Genomic DNA, 15,365 nt, shown 5'->3' with positions numbered 1-15,365 from the left:
TGTTTGTCATTACTGACTCAAATGCTCATGGAATGCGAGGCATGGATGTTACCCGAGTACTAACCTTCTTTTCTTTTCAACTTAGGGACAAATATTATCCATGTGCCATTATCTGCTGGTTCAACTGAGTTGGCAACATACCAGATGACAAGACAGGCTTGTGGATGGTGGAGCTGTCATTTATTGATGACCATACACACTTTGTGGTGATTCATGTGGACTCAATTTTCTGATCTGCCCACCTTATTCCTGTCTACAGTACTGAACCACTTGCCCTATTCATTAAATCCCAACACATCCTCGATGTATTCACTCTGTTCTATGTGAACAAATATACTGACATCATGCCTTCAAAATAGCTTGTTGATTACTGACTTTTTTCTTTGTTACTTACTTTTTTGCTTTTTTTGCTTTTGTCAACTTATTCATCTATTATATGTTTGTGTTTTTAAGTCTGAAAAATAGATGTGAAAAAGTGAAAATGAGTAACAGGTCACTTATTTAAGTGCTAAAAAAGCTAGAAAAGTGAACTCATGATTTCCTGATGTACAATGATCTATAATTTGTGAGTCAGCATTGCGATTATTTTTATGTATCTTGGCTTAACTATTCCAGCACTGAACCCATATGCTGGTTATGTTTTTATCTACATGCTCAGGGTGAAGACCATGTTTCCTGCATGTGTGTTTCTTGTCGGATGATATTAGTGCTGTCTTTGATTGGTGGCACTGAAGCAGGCTGGAGGCAGTTTTTCCAACTGAGCTCTGAAACCACAAGACTACTCCTGTGAAACCTTGAGTCCAAGTAACAGAAATTAAGCAGAGCAGGGAGAATACAGTATGCATTTTCCTGCAATGGATAGCTTAACACTTGTCAGACTGATTGGTTCTGTATGTGACATATAGTTTTGGTGAGTTGTTTATGCTGAACAAAAAGAGCAGCTAGTTATGTTTCTATGATTCTAGCCCTTATGGATATATTTCACACAATCAATAGCATTTATCATGCTTCCACTTTTGGAAGGAATCTGAGTTCGGTGTGTATAAGTTTGTGATAAGCATGATTCTACTCCTTGGTGCCACTGTGTCATATCCCATATATTCACGCTTCTCTTCCGGACTTTGGACCCTGAGATCCGATCCGGTCTGATGTATAGATCCGCTTCCGATCTGATTTACAATAAGCTTTCTAATTCATTTCCTGTTCATATAACGTTAAACACAGCCTATTCGGCATTTCCTCTTCCCGGTGTTTCGGTTATACTTATTACCGGTATGCTTACTGATCCGTTAACCTATGTCTCATTTCCAACTTGCGTTTGATAACCTTTGCACATGCTTCATACATAGCCTCAGACCTTTGCTTACTGATACTTCCGTTATCCTCATAGTATATAAACTCGTGTATATGTCCTGTAGTACCTCAGTTCGAATATCATCTTAGTTTGTCCTCTTTCTGTGCTCCGGACTTGAGTCCTTCTTACTCTTGTCACCCTCCGAGACTTCGGATAGATTCCAATAGTCTATATACTCGGCTCTACCTTCGGGTAGTCCTTACTCTGTTAGTTTCTAGTTCGGATATGTCCGGATTAGCCTTATACGTGTTTCCGATATCCGGAAGACATCCGGATATACTACAAGACCCGTCCGGACCTTTGGACGCATTATCATTAGTACTTTGAAATAAGGGACAGTACTTGGGAAAGGGGCACAGTGTATGAGCTGAGGCCGAAGTCCTTCGGATCCGACCCTACGAGAGTACGACCTTAACACACTGTAGGAAATAATTTCTGGCTAGCCTTGCAGAGACTGTTTTATGTAGTAGTATGTTTGCACCTTAGCTTACAAAATCAAGTAATCTTTTCACCAGTTTCCACTATGTGTCTGAGTATTCAGCATTTTCTATAATATTTCCTCTTCTCTAAGCCCTGGTCCAGAAACCCTTTAGGGTCGAATAGCAGCTAGGTTCAGCAAGACCTAACACATTGTTCTGAATCACCATCAGAATTGTTGTACCCACACTACCCACTCAATCAAAACTGCCTACATAGGAAGGGTACCAATGAAGAAGGGCTGCACCAGAAGAAATAATATGATATTGGACAATAATGACAGTTAGCCTGAATTGAATGAGAGCTCCAGCAGTAGTATCCTGCAAATCTCATTAGGAAATGAATCAGTAAATTCATACATTCCTTATTACCCTTTTCTGTGCTCAAAATTAAAAACTGAATTTAGCTTCTCTAATTGTCCCCTGGTTTTAGTAAGTTACTAAAGTAAGTGTGTGACTTTAGAAGCTCCTGTAAGGGCAGAAAGGCATACAAACAGGGAAAGTGACAAAAGTTAACTACACAGTATACCAAGCTGCAACTAAGTTGTTTGCAAGTCAAGAAGTACAAAATATTCCAATGATCAAAAAATGTAATTATATAGGTTTCAAATCTGCTCAGTCTAGGATAATTAGATTTTGAATCTATTGTAGCAATAACATGGCTAAGACTTTTTTTTAAGGAAATGATTCATAAAGAAATGTCAGGGTGTAATTTCATAGAACAAAAATAATATCATCAGCAGATTTCAAACCTGTGCAATCTAAGAGAAACAGATTTTGACTTGGGTGACAACTGGACTAAAGACCAATAAAAATAAAGGTCTGAGATGCCGTCTATGAGCAAATATTTGAGGCATATTCTTAGAAAAAAAAGTGATGTTTCACTGGTTTTAAACCTATTGCACTCCAACAGAAACAGATTGGGATTCTGTTACAATAACCACTTGGCTAAATACAGCTCTAATCAGCTAGTAAGCTGACTGACCATAAGCATATGCCAAGGTGTACCTTCATGGAATAAAAATAAAAATGTTATCTTTAGCAGGTTTCAACCCTCCATAGTTCAAGAGAAACAGATTTTGACTCTGGTAATCACTTGACAATTTCATCTTTAGTGGGTTTTGAACTCATGCAGAGAGATTGGATTGTGTCATATCAACTGCTTGGCCAAGACCAGTCAGATTCACTTCTAATGAACCCATTCAGAAGTGAGTCCTCAAGGTACATTTAGCTGGATTTTGTCAGCTTTTTCAATAGCATAGTCACTATTGATTTTTTTATCCTACTTCTATTGCAAAAGACACAAACTTTCTGCTGGGGTTCTTGACTTCAACACCTGTTTATCTAACAATTTCCCTGAAAAAGTGCTGATAGAAGTCCACCACAGTGGGTTTATGAGTGAAAACTGACAATGAAAGGATCACACTATTACAGTAACATGGCATGAGCCCCCAGCTACCAATATGCCCTCTGCCACCCTGCACGGCAACGATACGATACCTATGTCAGAAAAATCTAAACCTACCTTGGAAGGCGTCTATCTTTAGACGTCATTTCAGCACCTTCCAATGGCATTGCAGCCGCAATTCCAGACCCTTCCATGGACCTTAGTACATTTTTGGCACTTCAAATGACTGGATGATAATTTTAGCTACTCCCAATTAGCTTCAGCCGCTGCCTTTCGCCAGCGGTCATTCAATGCATATTCTTGTTGAAGATGACTTATGTACAAGATCTCCAGTTTGTTCCTCCATCTTTTCTGAACATACTGTGTACTACCATGGCGCCACAGCAACTTCAATTGCTAGCAGGTCCTGGGCCATCTACTTCTGAGCTGACATTATCTAAATCTGGTCCAGGGGCAGATTCAAATCAGGTGTTGTGCAAATACTGTACTCGTTCCTTCACGTCTCGGGGTATCACGTCGCATGAGAAGAGTTGTTTGGAAAAGCAGAAGAAAAAGAAAGAAACTAAGGAGTTCGCAAAACTGGCTGCAAGAGCGGTTGAAGCACAATGAAAAGGTATGTCTAAATTATGTTAACATTCTGATTAGTTTTATCTGATCATTTGAACAGAACAGCACAAAAAACGTCGTCACAAGGAGCAAGACGCAGCCCGCCTGAGCACTGTCTCACAGAGACCCCTAGGCCAGCCAGGAGAAATGCACTCAGTAGAATCTGTCATCGATGTTGCAGGATATGAAGGAGATTACGGCGATCAGGATCCCTTGAGCATCGAAGGCTTGCATCAACGTGAGTACTACCGCATATCACTAGACTTATTGCTCTGACTAATTGATCGATGTTAAATAATAAGTTTCCGACTCTGATACAAGCATGAAGAGCATTGCTGGACTAGCGTCCGAGAACAAACCTTTGCCCGCTGTCCCTCATCCTGATTTCAACAAATTCAAGACGGAGTATCATCCAAACAGTGGTCGACCTACTGTCATTGAAAACTTTTCAGTTTATGGATGTGGAGATGCTGTGCCTCCGTTTGTCGACAATTCTCCATGGCTTCCATTTTCATGCTGTGCAGACTTCGAGTTTGCTGAACTGGCACACCGAGCCGCTCTCAGCAAGGAACACATGGACAAATTTTTGTGGCTTATCTGGAATGCTGTCGATGGTCACGCGAAACTTACATTCAAGACTCATGGTGATGTATTAAGAGCATGGGATAAGGCCTCAATGCAGATGACACCAGTAAGTTCTATTTTATTTCAAAAGTCTCGAATCTAATTATTAGATACAATTATAAACTTTAGTTCGAGAAGCATGTTATATCTGTAGATTATCAGAAGGGGACACTCGACTTTGATGTGTATTCGCAGCCATTATGGGACTGGGCTATGGACCTGCTCAATGAGCCCATCTTAGCGCCGCATTTTGAATGGAATGCCCAGCAGTTGTATAAGCATGATGGTACTCGGTACGAACAATTTATACACGAACCTTGGACTGCAGACCATTGGTGGAGGATCCAAGTATGCACATAATGTCGCTCATTACCTTACGCGGAACTAACTTGTATCATTAATTTACTTTGTTGTAGTCGTCATTACCTAACAATGGAGTACCATTTTCCTTCATTTTGTATGCAGACAAGACGCACTTGTCATCATCTGGCAATGTCAAAGGATATCCGGTAATTTCCCGGTGCGCGAACCTGCCAGTTGGCATTTGAAATTGTGCAGGAATAGGTGGTGGTCGCCTCATGGGCTTGTTACCAATTGTATGTTTCAGTTTCACCTCAAATGTTGCTTGTTGTGATTGTACTGACTTGTGTTATTCTTTGACAGGTGCCTGAAGACGCAGAAGAAGACCACAAGCTCTCCTACACAAATTTAAAGCACGTCGTTTGGCATGAAGCATTCTTAAAGTTTCTCGAGGTCATCATACTTTACTCTAAGACCGGATTTGCCCATAAATGCTTCAATGATGTCGAACGGTGGTTATACGCACTGATTCTGCTATTGTTGGCTGACTATGAAGAACAGTAAGTATACTGTCTACTTCTAGCTTACAGTTATTGACATTCCGACAGGTGCGTGATGGCATTAATACAGGGGACGGGCTCACTCTGTCCTTGTCCCATCTGTCTTGTCCCTTCATCAAAACTTTGCGACCATACTGTGACGTACCCTACCCAAAAAGTTGAGGATGCACAAATTCGCATCAAGCTCTACGAGGAGAACCGTGCCGCAGGAGAAGCAGCCCTGAAGGAGCAAGGTCTATGACCTGTTAAAGTACGTCCTTTGAATATTTCTCTATGTCTCTCTTACATACTCATGTTATCAACTGACATTATCGCTAGAATATATTCTGGAGAGTGGAAAACTCGAATCCCCATGAGACAATCTCCCAGGACCCTTTGCATGCCTTTCAAGGCGGTTTATATGGTTACCACATCCATGAAGAGGCTAAGAGTCTTGCAGAACTTCTTGGGCGCAGCGCTCTCAAGCAAATTGACGAGCAGTGAGTTCTATCCTTTCATCATTAGCATCTTTTGTTCATATCTCATGTGAAGATTTGATGCCTTTCCACGATGGAGGGGTCTCAATCATTTCCACCGGGTCACGAACATTAGCTTTAGCGATGGGAACAAATTCCAGGATATTTCCAAGGTACATCTTATTACCTTGTTGACAAACTTTACGTTCTTATATGACTATTTCAATAGCAATTTCTGTTTGCTGCTCATAATGTGCTCACGAAGCAGAAGAGCAAAGCTGGGTACATGCTCTTGCGCTGTATTGCAAGTTACCTAAAGGTAGACATGTATATCTTGCTCGACACTCAAATGGAGAGCACTCTCGCAGCTGGCGAAGCAGCTTATGTGGAATTTCTGAAGTGTTTGGACATGCATACTAATGATTTTATTCTGTTGCTCATCTAATTACAGTAATACAGGAATATTGCAAAGTTGCAGGTGATTCGACCAAGAATTGGAACTTTCCAAAGGTACACGCTGGCAAGCACATATTTCACGACATACGGGAGAAAGGCGCCGCTCGGAACTTCAGCACTCGTCCCAATGAAAAGCAACATGGACCACTCAAACGGATGTATTTACGCCAGACGAACCATAAGGACATTGCAAATCAGGTATGATTTATTTATCAATCATTTACATTCTTATTTTTCTAAGAAAGTCTACTTAGCTTCTCCAATTAGATCATAGGACACTCGTTTCTGAGCTTATTGGTGGCCGCATTGCCCAGCTTGATGAACAGCGTCTTCGGGAACTCAGGGATGCTGACAACAACAACAACGATCCAGACGACAATGATGACCCTGAGGATGCCACACATATTGGCGTGTCATTTCAGGGCCATATCTATCTCGGTTCTCCCCAATGCCCCACCAGTTTTGCTGATGTGGAGGAAGCAAATAGCTCGTCACGCGCTTTCGACCAATTTTGGAAGAAGTTTTCGACGTTCATCAATGAATTCCTTCCTGCCCATGACATACCATTACCTGATGGGAAAATGTGGTTGAGGCCGGCAGCTCAAGACAAGGTGAGTTCAAGTTGTTTGTTTTCCAGTGACACTGACTGAACTATATTTCTTGCAGCTACAGGAATATCGCTACCTCAAGGTGCACTACGAGTCTGTCGTTGACTGGAAGCTTGCTATGGACTATCTCCGTTGCAATCTGAACTTCCACGGACACGAGCGCCGTGACTGCACACTTATTCATACTCACGACAAGGACGGCAACAGCAAGAATATATTTGCCCAAATCTTGTTTATGTTTAAGTACAGTGTTGGCGACCAATGTTTGGATCTCGCTCTTGTACTTCCAATGGATGCTCCAATTGGCCCACGGCCCGCTGTTGATCAGGACCTGCAATTCACTCGGCTGCGTGTATGGCCTCCAGCATCTTCGGAGTTCCTTTCCATTCATTCAATCATCCGTGGTGCTTTAGTTGTTCCAGATTATGCTAATCCTCTTTGAGACTTCTTTCTTGTTGATGTTGTTGATTCTGACATGTTTCTTCGCTCTCAACAAAACCTTTTAATATAGTTGTACAAAATGTCCACACTTCACTATTGCAATGAGTATTTCATTTCCTGATACTCTTTCTGCAGGCTCCCACTGTCTGATGGGGACCCTGTTCCGCAAAACTTGCACAGATTTCAACAAAAGCAGTGCACAGGGTTAGAAGTGATGGTGGCATGCGCGTTGTCTTTGACGCAAGTGATTCCATGGACCAAATGACAAGGATGAGGATGAGCAGGAGCAGGAAGAAGATGTGGACATCAGTTACCTACGAAGTGTGTTGAAAAGTTCTCTTGGACGATAAGATACTTACCATTATATTAATAGGTTCTCGACGATAAAGTGATCTCCCATTCACCAGCCTCCTTGCCAAAGACAGCCTCAAGCAGGCAACCCATTACCCTTTTCCTCAAGCCCAAATTCTCCAGCAAAGACTAAATATTTTCAATACGAAGGTAAGTTTCACTCTTACTACTATGATGCAGTGGTTGACCTTCTTATAGTTGGTGAGTATCTGTACCCTGATGGCCAACAATCACCTCACTCGAATACAGTGATCTCCGGCGGCAGCAGAGATGTGAAGAACGCCCGCAGGAGAATTGAAGTGTTTGAACAGCTCTAGAACCATACTGATCCGGAACTATTCATGCCGTGCTGTATCTTCGACAGCGCCATTATTATGTACTCTCCCTGTGAGCTCCCACTGACCGGTAGGGACTCTCAAACTCTAAGAGTCAAGTCCTTCGAGTCGGAACTAATAACTGATCTCTATCTTTGGTTGCCAACAGTTTGACATTAATATGTCTGACAAACCCCGAACAGATGGGTCTTCCCCAACATGCGGAATCCTACAGGTATACCTGAAGAAGGTCGCTGCCGAACCTATCAGCTTCAGGTATGTACTTTCTAACGAGCGAGTTTTTTTTCGCTTACTGTCGAATTATAGTGCTTTGCAAGCATTCATCGAAGGAAAACAGAGAAAGCAGACCCCTCAGGTACTGACTGCCATCAATGTTTTACAGCTAATCATTCACCAAGCTCCCAATCTGTGCGTTGCACCTTTATTTACGGCCATCGGTCACAAGTAGACTTATAATGAAATACTCGTGTTTTGTTACAAAGACACCGGCATCACTTCAAATCTTATCATTTGCTGCAGACGGAAATGCAATAGGCGTGTATCTTTACCTCAAGCCAAGGCTGCTTACCTGACAACCTTTACCTATTATACATGCAGGATGAGTACAAGTACATATTTGTGCACAAGACAGCATTCTGGTGCGTGATTGGATCTCATTCAATATAAAGTCCATTATGTTGATTCGAATCTCTTCAGTTCACTGTTGCCAACCGACTTTGTTTCAGAAGTCTCAGGTCCAGGCATATTCATATCTTCTTGTCAATACCATGCCTCAGTGTCGGGACTCAGCGCTAGATCACTTGTTCAACAGTAGCTCAGGTTCCCACTCAACAGAGTCTGACTCTGACGAGGAGCTTGCGCAAATTCATACAGCTATTGCTCCTCTTCTGGACTCTGCATCTCCTCAAGAGCTCCATCAGGTAAGTCTTTCCAGGCCTAACTACTTTATATTAACTCAATACAATTTTTGACCAAAGGCACTTGCAATCACGCAAAAGCTCTTACTCAACACACGCAGCCGGTGCAGAGAGTTGTTGAAGAGGAACACCCTCCTTGAGACTTTAGCTTCTCATGGCCGGAAGAAGCTCACAGCAAATGAACTTGCCCTAGCAGTGAAGGAAGACACTATCAAGGCTCATGGACACAAGTACTCCATGACTCACTGTCTATGGATTGACACGCACCTGTTCCCTTTGTGCACCTGTCCCAATATAGACCTCTCTAGCAAAGAGCACTGGCTCTCTCCACTCTCTATCGAGGATGGTGTCAAAGCCGAACTATTCCTCTTCATTCCTGAGACTGACCATGAGTTGATGAGCCACAAAAACTTTGGGCGCAGTGTACGTGTCACTATTTTTTGCGCAAACTTCATTGAATCTCATTGTAACTCGCTTAGTTTGCAAAAGGCATCAATTCTGTTCGCTCCGAAATGGTTTCTGATGTCAAATCTTGCGCTGGCGCGATCTTTACCATGAGCTCGGACATTTTTCTCGCAGGCTACAAGCGAAGTACTGAGTCCAAATACCACACCTTGCTTGTGAATACAAATGACGCTTACACCAAGTTTGCACCAATTCTATTCCCTAATCCTGAGAATCCATCATCACAGACATTTCTAAAGACAGCCTGGCAGGCTTGTTCAGGTTTGTCTTTCCTTTCATTTACTAAATTACATGCATCACACAATGACTGACCACAATTATAATACAGATTTTGAGAGTCTTGATTTTCGGCAAGAGTTCACTATCTTCGAAGTCAATCCCAGCCAGAAAAACGAAGGTGAAGATCTGGGAGCTGTGAACTACAACTCCAGGCATGATAGCAGCAGCAGCTGTTGTTGTAAGTTACTTAATAGACTGTCTCATTAGTGTTTCACTCATTCACACTCGGTTTTCAGGCGATCTTTCTCCTCTCTGGTGACAAGGACCTCCTTCCAGTGGGAGCCGAGAGTCATATCCCATATCATGAGTACCACAACTGGTACCATTGAAGGTACAACCATTCAGATGGTGAGTCTGAACAATGTGTTGGGTCTTGCAGAACCTAGCTGCTATTCAACCCTAAAGGGTTTCTGGACCAGGCTCAAGGCTCAGAAGAGAAGAAATATCATGAAAACTTGCTCAGCACTCAGACTCATACTGGTAACTGGTGAAAAGATTGCTTGATTATGTAAGCTACAAAAGTGCCAACATAAGGTAAGGTAAAAACAGTCTCTACCAGCCCAGCCAGAAATGAATCCCTACACTGTCAACGATTGATGAGCGGAGACAAGTGGTCTAAAGACGTTATTGCATTTTTCAATAACTCAATTTTTTCAACTTCCCACTCTACAACTATCAACGACGACATTACACAAGGCCGCCTGACTGACACGTGGGAAGAAGATTTTGAACGTGCCTTTGAAGATGGGGTGGAAGGACCTGTCTTTCATGCCAGTGCTCCACCAGCACTATCTCTGCGCCCCAATGAACCTTTGCCTTCCGTCGACAACACCGAGACTAGTCCAACCATTGCACCTCAAATTGGACCCTCGGCATCTATCTCTACTGCGATGCAACATCTAGTTCTATGTAGCTTCAGACACACAGGATCAAGTAGTGTCAGAGCATGACACCAATACTGATACAATAATTGCCGACACCATTGTGAAGCCCAAGCCTAAACCCAGACCCAAGGCCAAATGTGGGAAAGGCAAGGCTGGCCTTGATGATGATTTCAAGTTGACGGAAGCTAACACACGGAAGTCTTCACGGAAAAGGTCATGATAGTCCGTCCATAGTCACATAAATTGGTACCCTCACTCGAAGTTTCATTTAAGCAGTGTTTAAATTGAATCCCTCTGAATCCTTCATATCTTGTTACTCAGAAATATCATCTAATATATTATGGATCCATGTATTCTATGGTGTCGAAATCCTCAAGTTCATCCCAATTGCCTTTGGCATTTGAAATGCCTTCCAATTGGGGATAAGTACACACAAGGCCAAATAAGACACATGTAAGCGTCTTGGACTGCACTTGCCACTTACTTAAAATTTCCACCATGAATCCTCATCATTTCTCATGCCATCCGTCGACGCTTTGACGACAAGCTTGATTATTCTTACCTCTGTAAGCTCTTTTGCGACCTTCTTGTTTGCAAAGGCTTCTGGTATGCCAACTGACTAATATGCATAGGGTAACAAGTCTTTTGTTGCTTTCAGCAACTTGAGCAACACTGAGTCACTCACAAAAATGTGGAAGGTACATAGTTATATTCAATCTCTTTCACCCTTTTCACTAACCCCTTTCCCTTTCATAGGTATGCACCAAAGTTGCTTCATATCTCGAGCAGGGTCAATGCCTCGAGAATCTTTCTTGGCGGCTTTGGCACTTGCAAAACCTCATGGTCGACACCGACAATGCAAAGTCCAAATGCGAGTTCAAGAAACTGTCAAAAAACATGGGCGACAAACTCGACAAGGAGAAGGGCCAGTATGTCTCCTTTCACTCCGCCACAGCATCTAAATTAATATCCTTCTATAGTGCCATTGAATCTCTCAAAGCACCTGACTTCAAACGAAACACTTCAACCAACCTCATCCATCAGCGAGCTGTCAAACACGAGCATTCCCAGGAGGCTTCCCAAAACACCTGCCCCAGTATTATCAAGCAAACACAATCTACATTCAGCACTGACGCTTCCCCTGGCTCCTTCCCTGCAACCTCCTCTTCGTCCTATACCTTCTCTGGCAAAGGGTCTATTTGATGACAGGCCTGATTATTCCACTAGCTCTTCTGCAACCTTTTCATTTGCAAAGGCTTCTGGTATGCCTCGCTTGCACCCTCCGCTTTGACGACAAGCCATATCTCTGAAAAATATTCAAGAAATTGCTCGTAGCCTATCAAAATTCATCATAGGGGCTATTTCAGCTGTAGGACAGAGTTGCAGCAGAGTGAGAAAGGAGTGCTAAGAAGAAATATTCAAAATTGATAGATAGCATGTCTAGAAGAGTGGCAGAAGTGATTAGAGCAACAGAAGGTCACATAAAGTATCATAATTATAGAGATTGTGTTGATCAAACTAAAAGTCAAAAAAGTGTCTCAATGAGTCACCAAATTAAAATAGCCATATCTGCACATGATGACATCATCTTCCCACGCTATAGGGGACTTAAATGAGGCTAAGAAGTATAGCTTTATGACACCCCCCTATAGTTTAGTCATATTCCTACACCCTGGTGCATAATAAAGCAATTACATGAAATGTTACAAACATTGAGACACTTTTTTGAGCCACTGTAGGTCTCTAGGCCTTGATAATAGAAGAAGAGAAGACCGGAAGATGCCAGCTTAGATAAGCGGTCTGGACCGCATATGATGACAGATGACGACATAGATCTAGATGACCTATTAATGATATCAAGATAGAAGGCAAGCCTCATGGTTGCCTCGTGTACTGATAGAAGGATGCCTCGCGGTCCTTATCATAGATAGAAGCCTGCCTCATGCATGTTATCTCTGACTCGATAGATAAGCAGATTAGAACCCAGCTTCAAGCTGAGCTTAGATACGATAGAGTAGCCTTATATAAAGTTGACGATTAAAGTAGATGTTCCTTACTTTAATCTTACTGGGTTTTACCTTGAACTCCTTGACTTGCTAAAGCTACTTGCTCGACATTCGATCCGCACCTTCGGAAGGACTTGAGATCCCTTCTGTCTGTAACTGTTACTATTGCTCGCCTCCGCTAGCATACATAACTCTTGCTTGTTTGTAAGAGCCGACCTTGGACTCTCAGCACGAGGTATCACTGTTAGATCACTCCAGTTCGCATGTGACTCACTGTTGTAACACACACAGTGTATTTTTGATACAGAGTTAAATATATGACCAAAGTCTTGATGCAAACTCAGAAGGATAAGTACAATAATAATATAATTCTTTCCAAAGATCTTGGCTTGGTTGAAGAAGAAAAAGAGCAGATTACATATCAAACTTTCAAGTTTGATCCTAATAATCTGAGGAATTAGGAAAAATACAAATCTATTAAGGCTGAGATTCTTCAATATACTTATTCAGGTGATTGTCAGAATCGAAATATATTTCTCTTGAACTAAGCAGCTTTGTAATCTATATAATCATGTGTTTTTTGTATTAACTCATGATTCATCATGTTCCACCATTTTGGATTTCATACAATAAAATGTTGTTATTGGTAGGTTTGAAACCTGCATAGTTCAAGAGAAACATATTTTAAATCTGGTGACAACTTGACCAAGACCAATGAAGATCAATTTCTGAGATGCTGTCTATGAGCAAATATTTAAGACCTGTTCTCATAGAAAAAATGCAACACTTAACAAGTTTGAAACTTGTTGCACTCTGATGGAAACAGATTTTGATTCTGTTATGACAGCCACTTAGCTAAACACAACTGTAGTCCAACAGATACAGATTTTAACTCTAGTGATCACTTGACAATTTCATCTTTAGCAGGTTTTGAACTCATGCAGACAGATTTGAATTCTGTTATATTAACTGCTTGGCTAAGACCAGTCAGATGCACTTCCAATGAACTCATTCAGAAGTGACTTACATACTTTTGCCTATTTGCTGTACTTCTGACTTGCTTCCGTGTGCTGAGAGCACACTTAGAATTACTTACATAGCACCATGTATCTTTTGACTCTAAACAACTTTCTACCACCATCTTGCATATTGTGGAACTCAAAGTCTAAAATACACTATAACTGCTATTTGACACTAAGCACTTGAAAGCACCTAAGTGCAGAATGCCACACTATTGTATAAATACTTCTGCTTTATCTCAGAACTTCCTCAGGTTATTAGAATCAAACTTGAAAGTTTGATGTGTAATCTGCTCTTTTTCTTCAACCAAGTCAAGACCTTTGGAGAGAATTACTTATTGTTCTAAGTTTGTATCAAGATTTGGTCATACATTGAACTTTGCATCAAGGATACTTGCATTTGTCTCTGGTAATTTTTAAGCAACACAGATTCCTAATTTGTGCATAAAACCAACAGCAATATCAATCAAGCTAGAGATCATCAGCACTAGATGAGATAAAAGGAGCAGAGATAGTTATTTTACATAAATAAATCTTTGGGCCTGGTTGGATGAGAGAGAATTTGATATCTAAGCGTGAGGGGGCCTGATCCTTGTATTTTTATATCACCACCTTCAGCCCAGCTATGAGATTTCATCTTATCACACTGGGTGCAGACATCAATTTCTAACATCCCTCTTGGGCCCAATAATATGTGATTTTTTCATTATTATTTGTCACTTGTGGCTTGAATATTAATACCAAGACATTGCAAACATCATGGGCCCATCATGGTGGTCTACCATTAGCACTTTTTGGGAGCAATTGTTAGGTACATAGATTTTGAAGTCAAGAGTCCCAGAAGAAGTCTAATGTCTTTTGCAATAACAACAGAATAAAAGAATCAACAGCAACCATGCTATTGAAGGAACTGATGAAATACAGATAAATATGCCTTGAGGGTCTGCTTCTGAATGAGTTCATTGGAAGTGCATCTCATTGGTCTTAGCCAAGCAGTTAATTCAACAGAATCTAAATCTGTCTGTTTGGGTTCAAAATCTACCAAAGATTAAATAGCCAACTGATCACCAAAGTCAAAATCTGTTTATCTTGGACTACACACATCTAAAACCTACCAAGGATAATTTTCATTTTCTATAAAAATGCACCTTGATATATGCTCATGGTTAATTTGATTAAAAGCTCATCAGAGTTGTGTTTAGCCAAGTGGTTGTCATAACAGAATCACAATCTGTTTCCAAAGCAATACAACAGGTTTGAAACCTGTTCAATGTTACATTTTTTCTATTAGAACATGCCTTGAACATTTGCTCATAGACAGCATCTCAGACACTGGTTTTCATTAGTCTAAGTCAAGTTGTTATCAGAGTCAAATCTGTTTCTCTTGGACTGTGCAGGTTCAAAACCTGCCAATGATGACATTTTTATTCCATGAAATCACACCTTAACATTTCCTCATGAATAATATTTTTTTTTTCCTGCTGGAACACACCTTGAGATGGACTCATGTGTACTTTCCTGAGAGCACCATCTCACTGGTGGTATGATTTCATAAAATAAAAATGATATCATTAGCAGATTTCAAACCTGCATACTCCCAGAGAAACAGATTTTGACTCTGATAATCCCTTGCAATTTCATCTTTAGCAGGTTTTGAACCTATGCAGATAGATTTGGATTCTATCATATGAACTGCTTGACTAAGACCAGTTAGATGCCCCTCCAATAAGCCCATTCAGAAGTGAATCCTCAAGGTACATTTACATGCATTTTGTCAGTTCTAATATTATTTTCCAACATTCCTCTTACAGATATTTGCAA

The 15,365-nt window shown here is 41.2% G+C and overlaps 3 protein-coding genes across 3 annotated transcripts; all 3 read left to right on the top strand.

The window, feature by feature from the left end:
- Window positions 1-4,166: 4,166 nt before the first annotated feature.
- F5891DRAFT_1129282 (uncharacterized protein) lies at window positions 4,167-7,289 on the top strand (the record flags this gene model as incomplete). The annotated part of the gene is made up of 11 exons (XM_041364372.1): window positions 4,167-4,535; window positions 4,598-4,816; window positions 4,885-5,004; window positions 5,132-5,328; window positions 5,377-5,561; window positions 5,663-5,807; window positions 5,860-5,956; window positions 6,013-6,168; window positions 6,243-6,437; window positions 6,494-6,850; window positions 6,906-7,289. The coding sequence occupies 11 exons, from the start codon at window positions 4,167-4,169 to the stop codon at window positions 7,287-7,289; spliced, it is 2,424 nt and encodes an 807-aa protein (XP_041224388.1).
- Window positions 7,290-8,134: 845 nt separating this feature from the next.
- F5891DRAFT_1190292 (uncharacterized protein) lies at window positions 8,135-9,894 on the top strand (the record flags this gene model as incomplete). The annotated part of the gene is made up of 7 exons (XM_041367273.1): window positions 8,135-8,229; window positions 8,281-8,382; window positions 8,786-8,894; window positions 8,952-9,314; window positions 9,371-9,617; window positions 9,685-9,813; window positions 9,872-9,894. The coding sequence occupies 7 exons, from the start codon at window positions 8,135-8,137 to the stop codon at window positions 9,892-9,894; spliced, it is 1,068 nt and encodes a 355-aa protein (XP_041224387.1).
- Window positions 9,895-11,037: 1,143 nt separating this feature from the next.
- Window positions 11,038-11,722, top strand: F5891DRAFT_981482 (uncharacterized protein; the record flags this gene model as incomplete). The annotated part of the gene is made up of 4 exons (XM_041377112.1): window positions 11,038-11,085; window positions 11,152-11,217; window positions 11,276-11,448; window positions 11,500-11,722. 4 exons carry the CDS (start codon window positions 11,038-11,040, stop codon window positions 11,720-11,722), a joined length of 510 nt encoding a protein of 169 aa, XP_041224386.1.
- Between the last annotated feature and the right edge of the window lie 3,643 nt (window positions 11,723-15,365).

The sequence above is a fragment of the Suillus fuscotomentosus genome (assembly GCF_016647785.1).
Source record: "Suillus fuscotomentosus strain FC203 chromosome Unknown F5891scaffold_36, whole genome shotgun sequence".
NCBI lineage: Eukaryota > Fungi > Basidiomycota > Agaricomycetes > Boletales > Suillaceae > Suillus > Suillus fuscotomentosus.
Note: the sequence above shows the minus strand (reverse complement) of the source record. Positions and strands in the feature narration are given on the sequence as shown.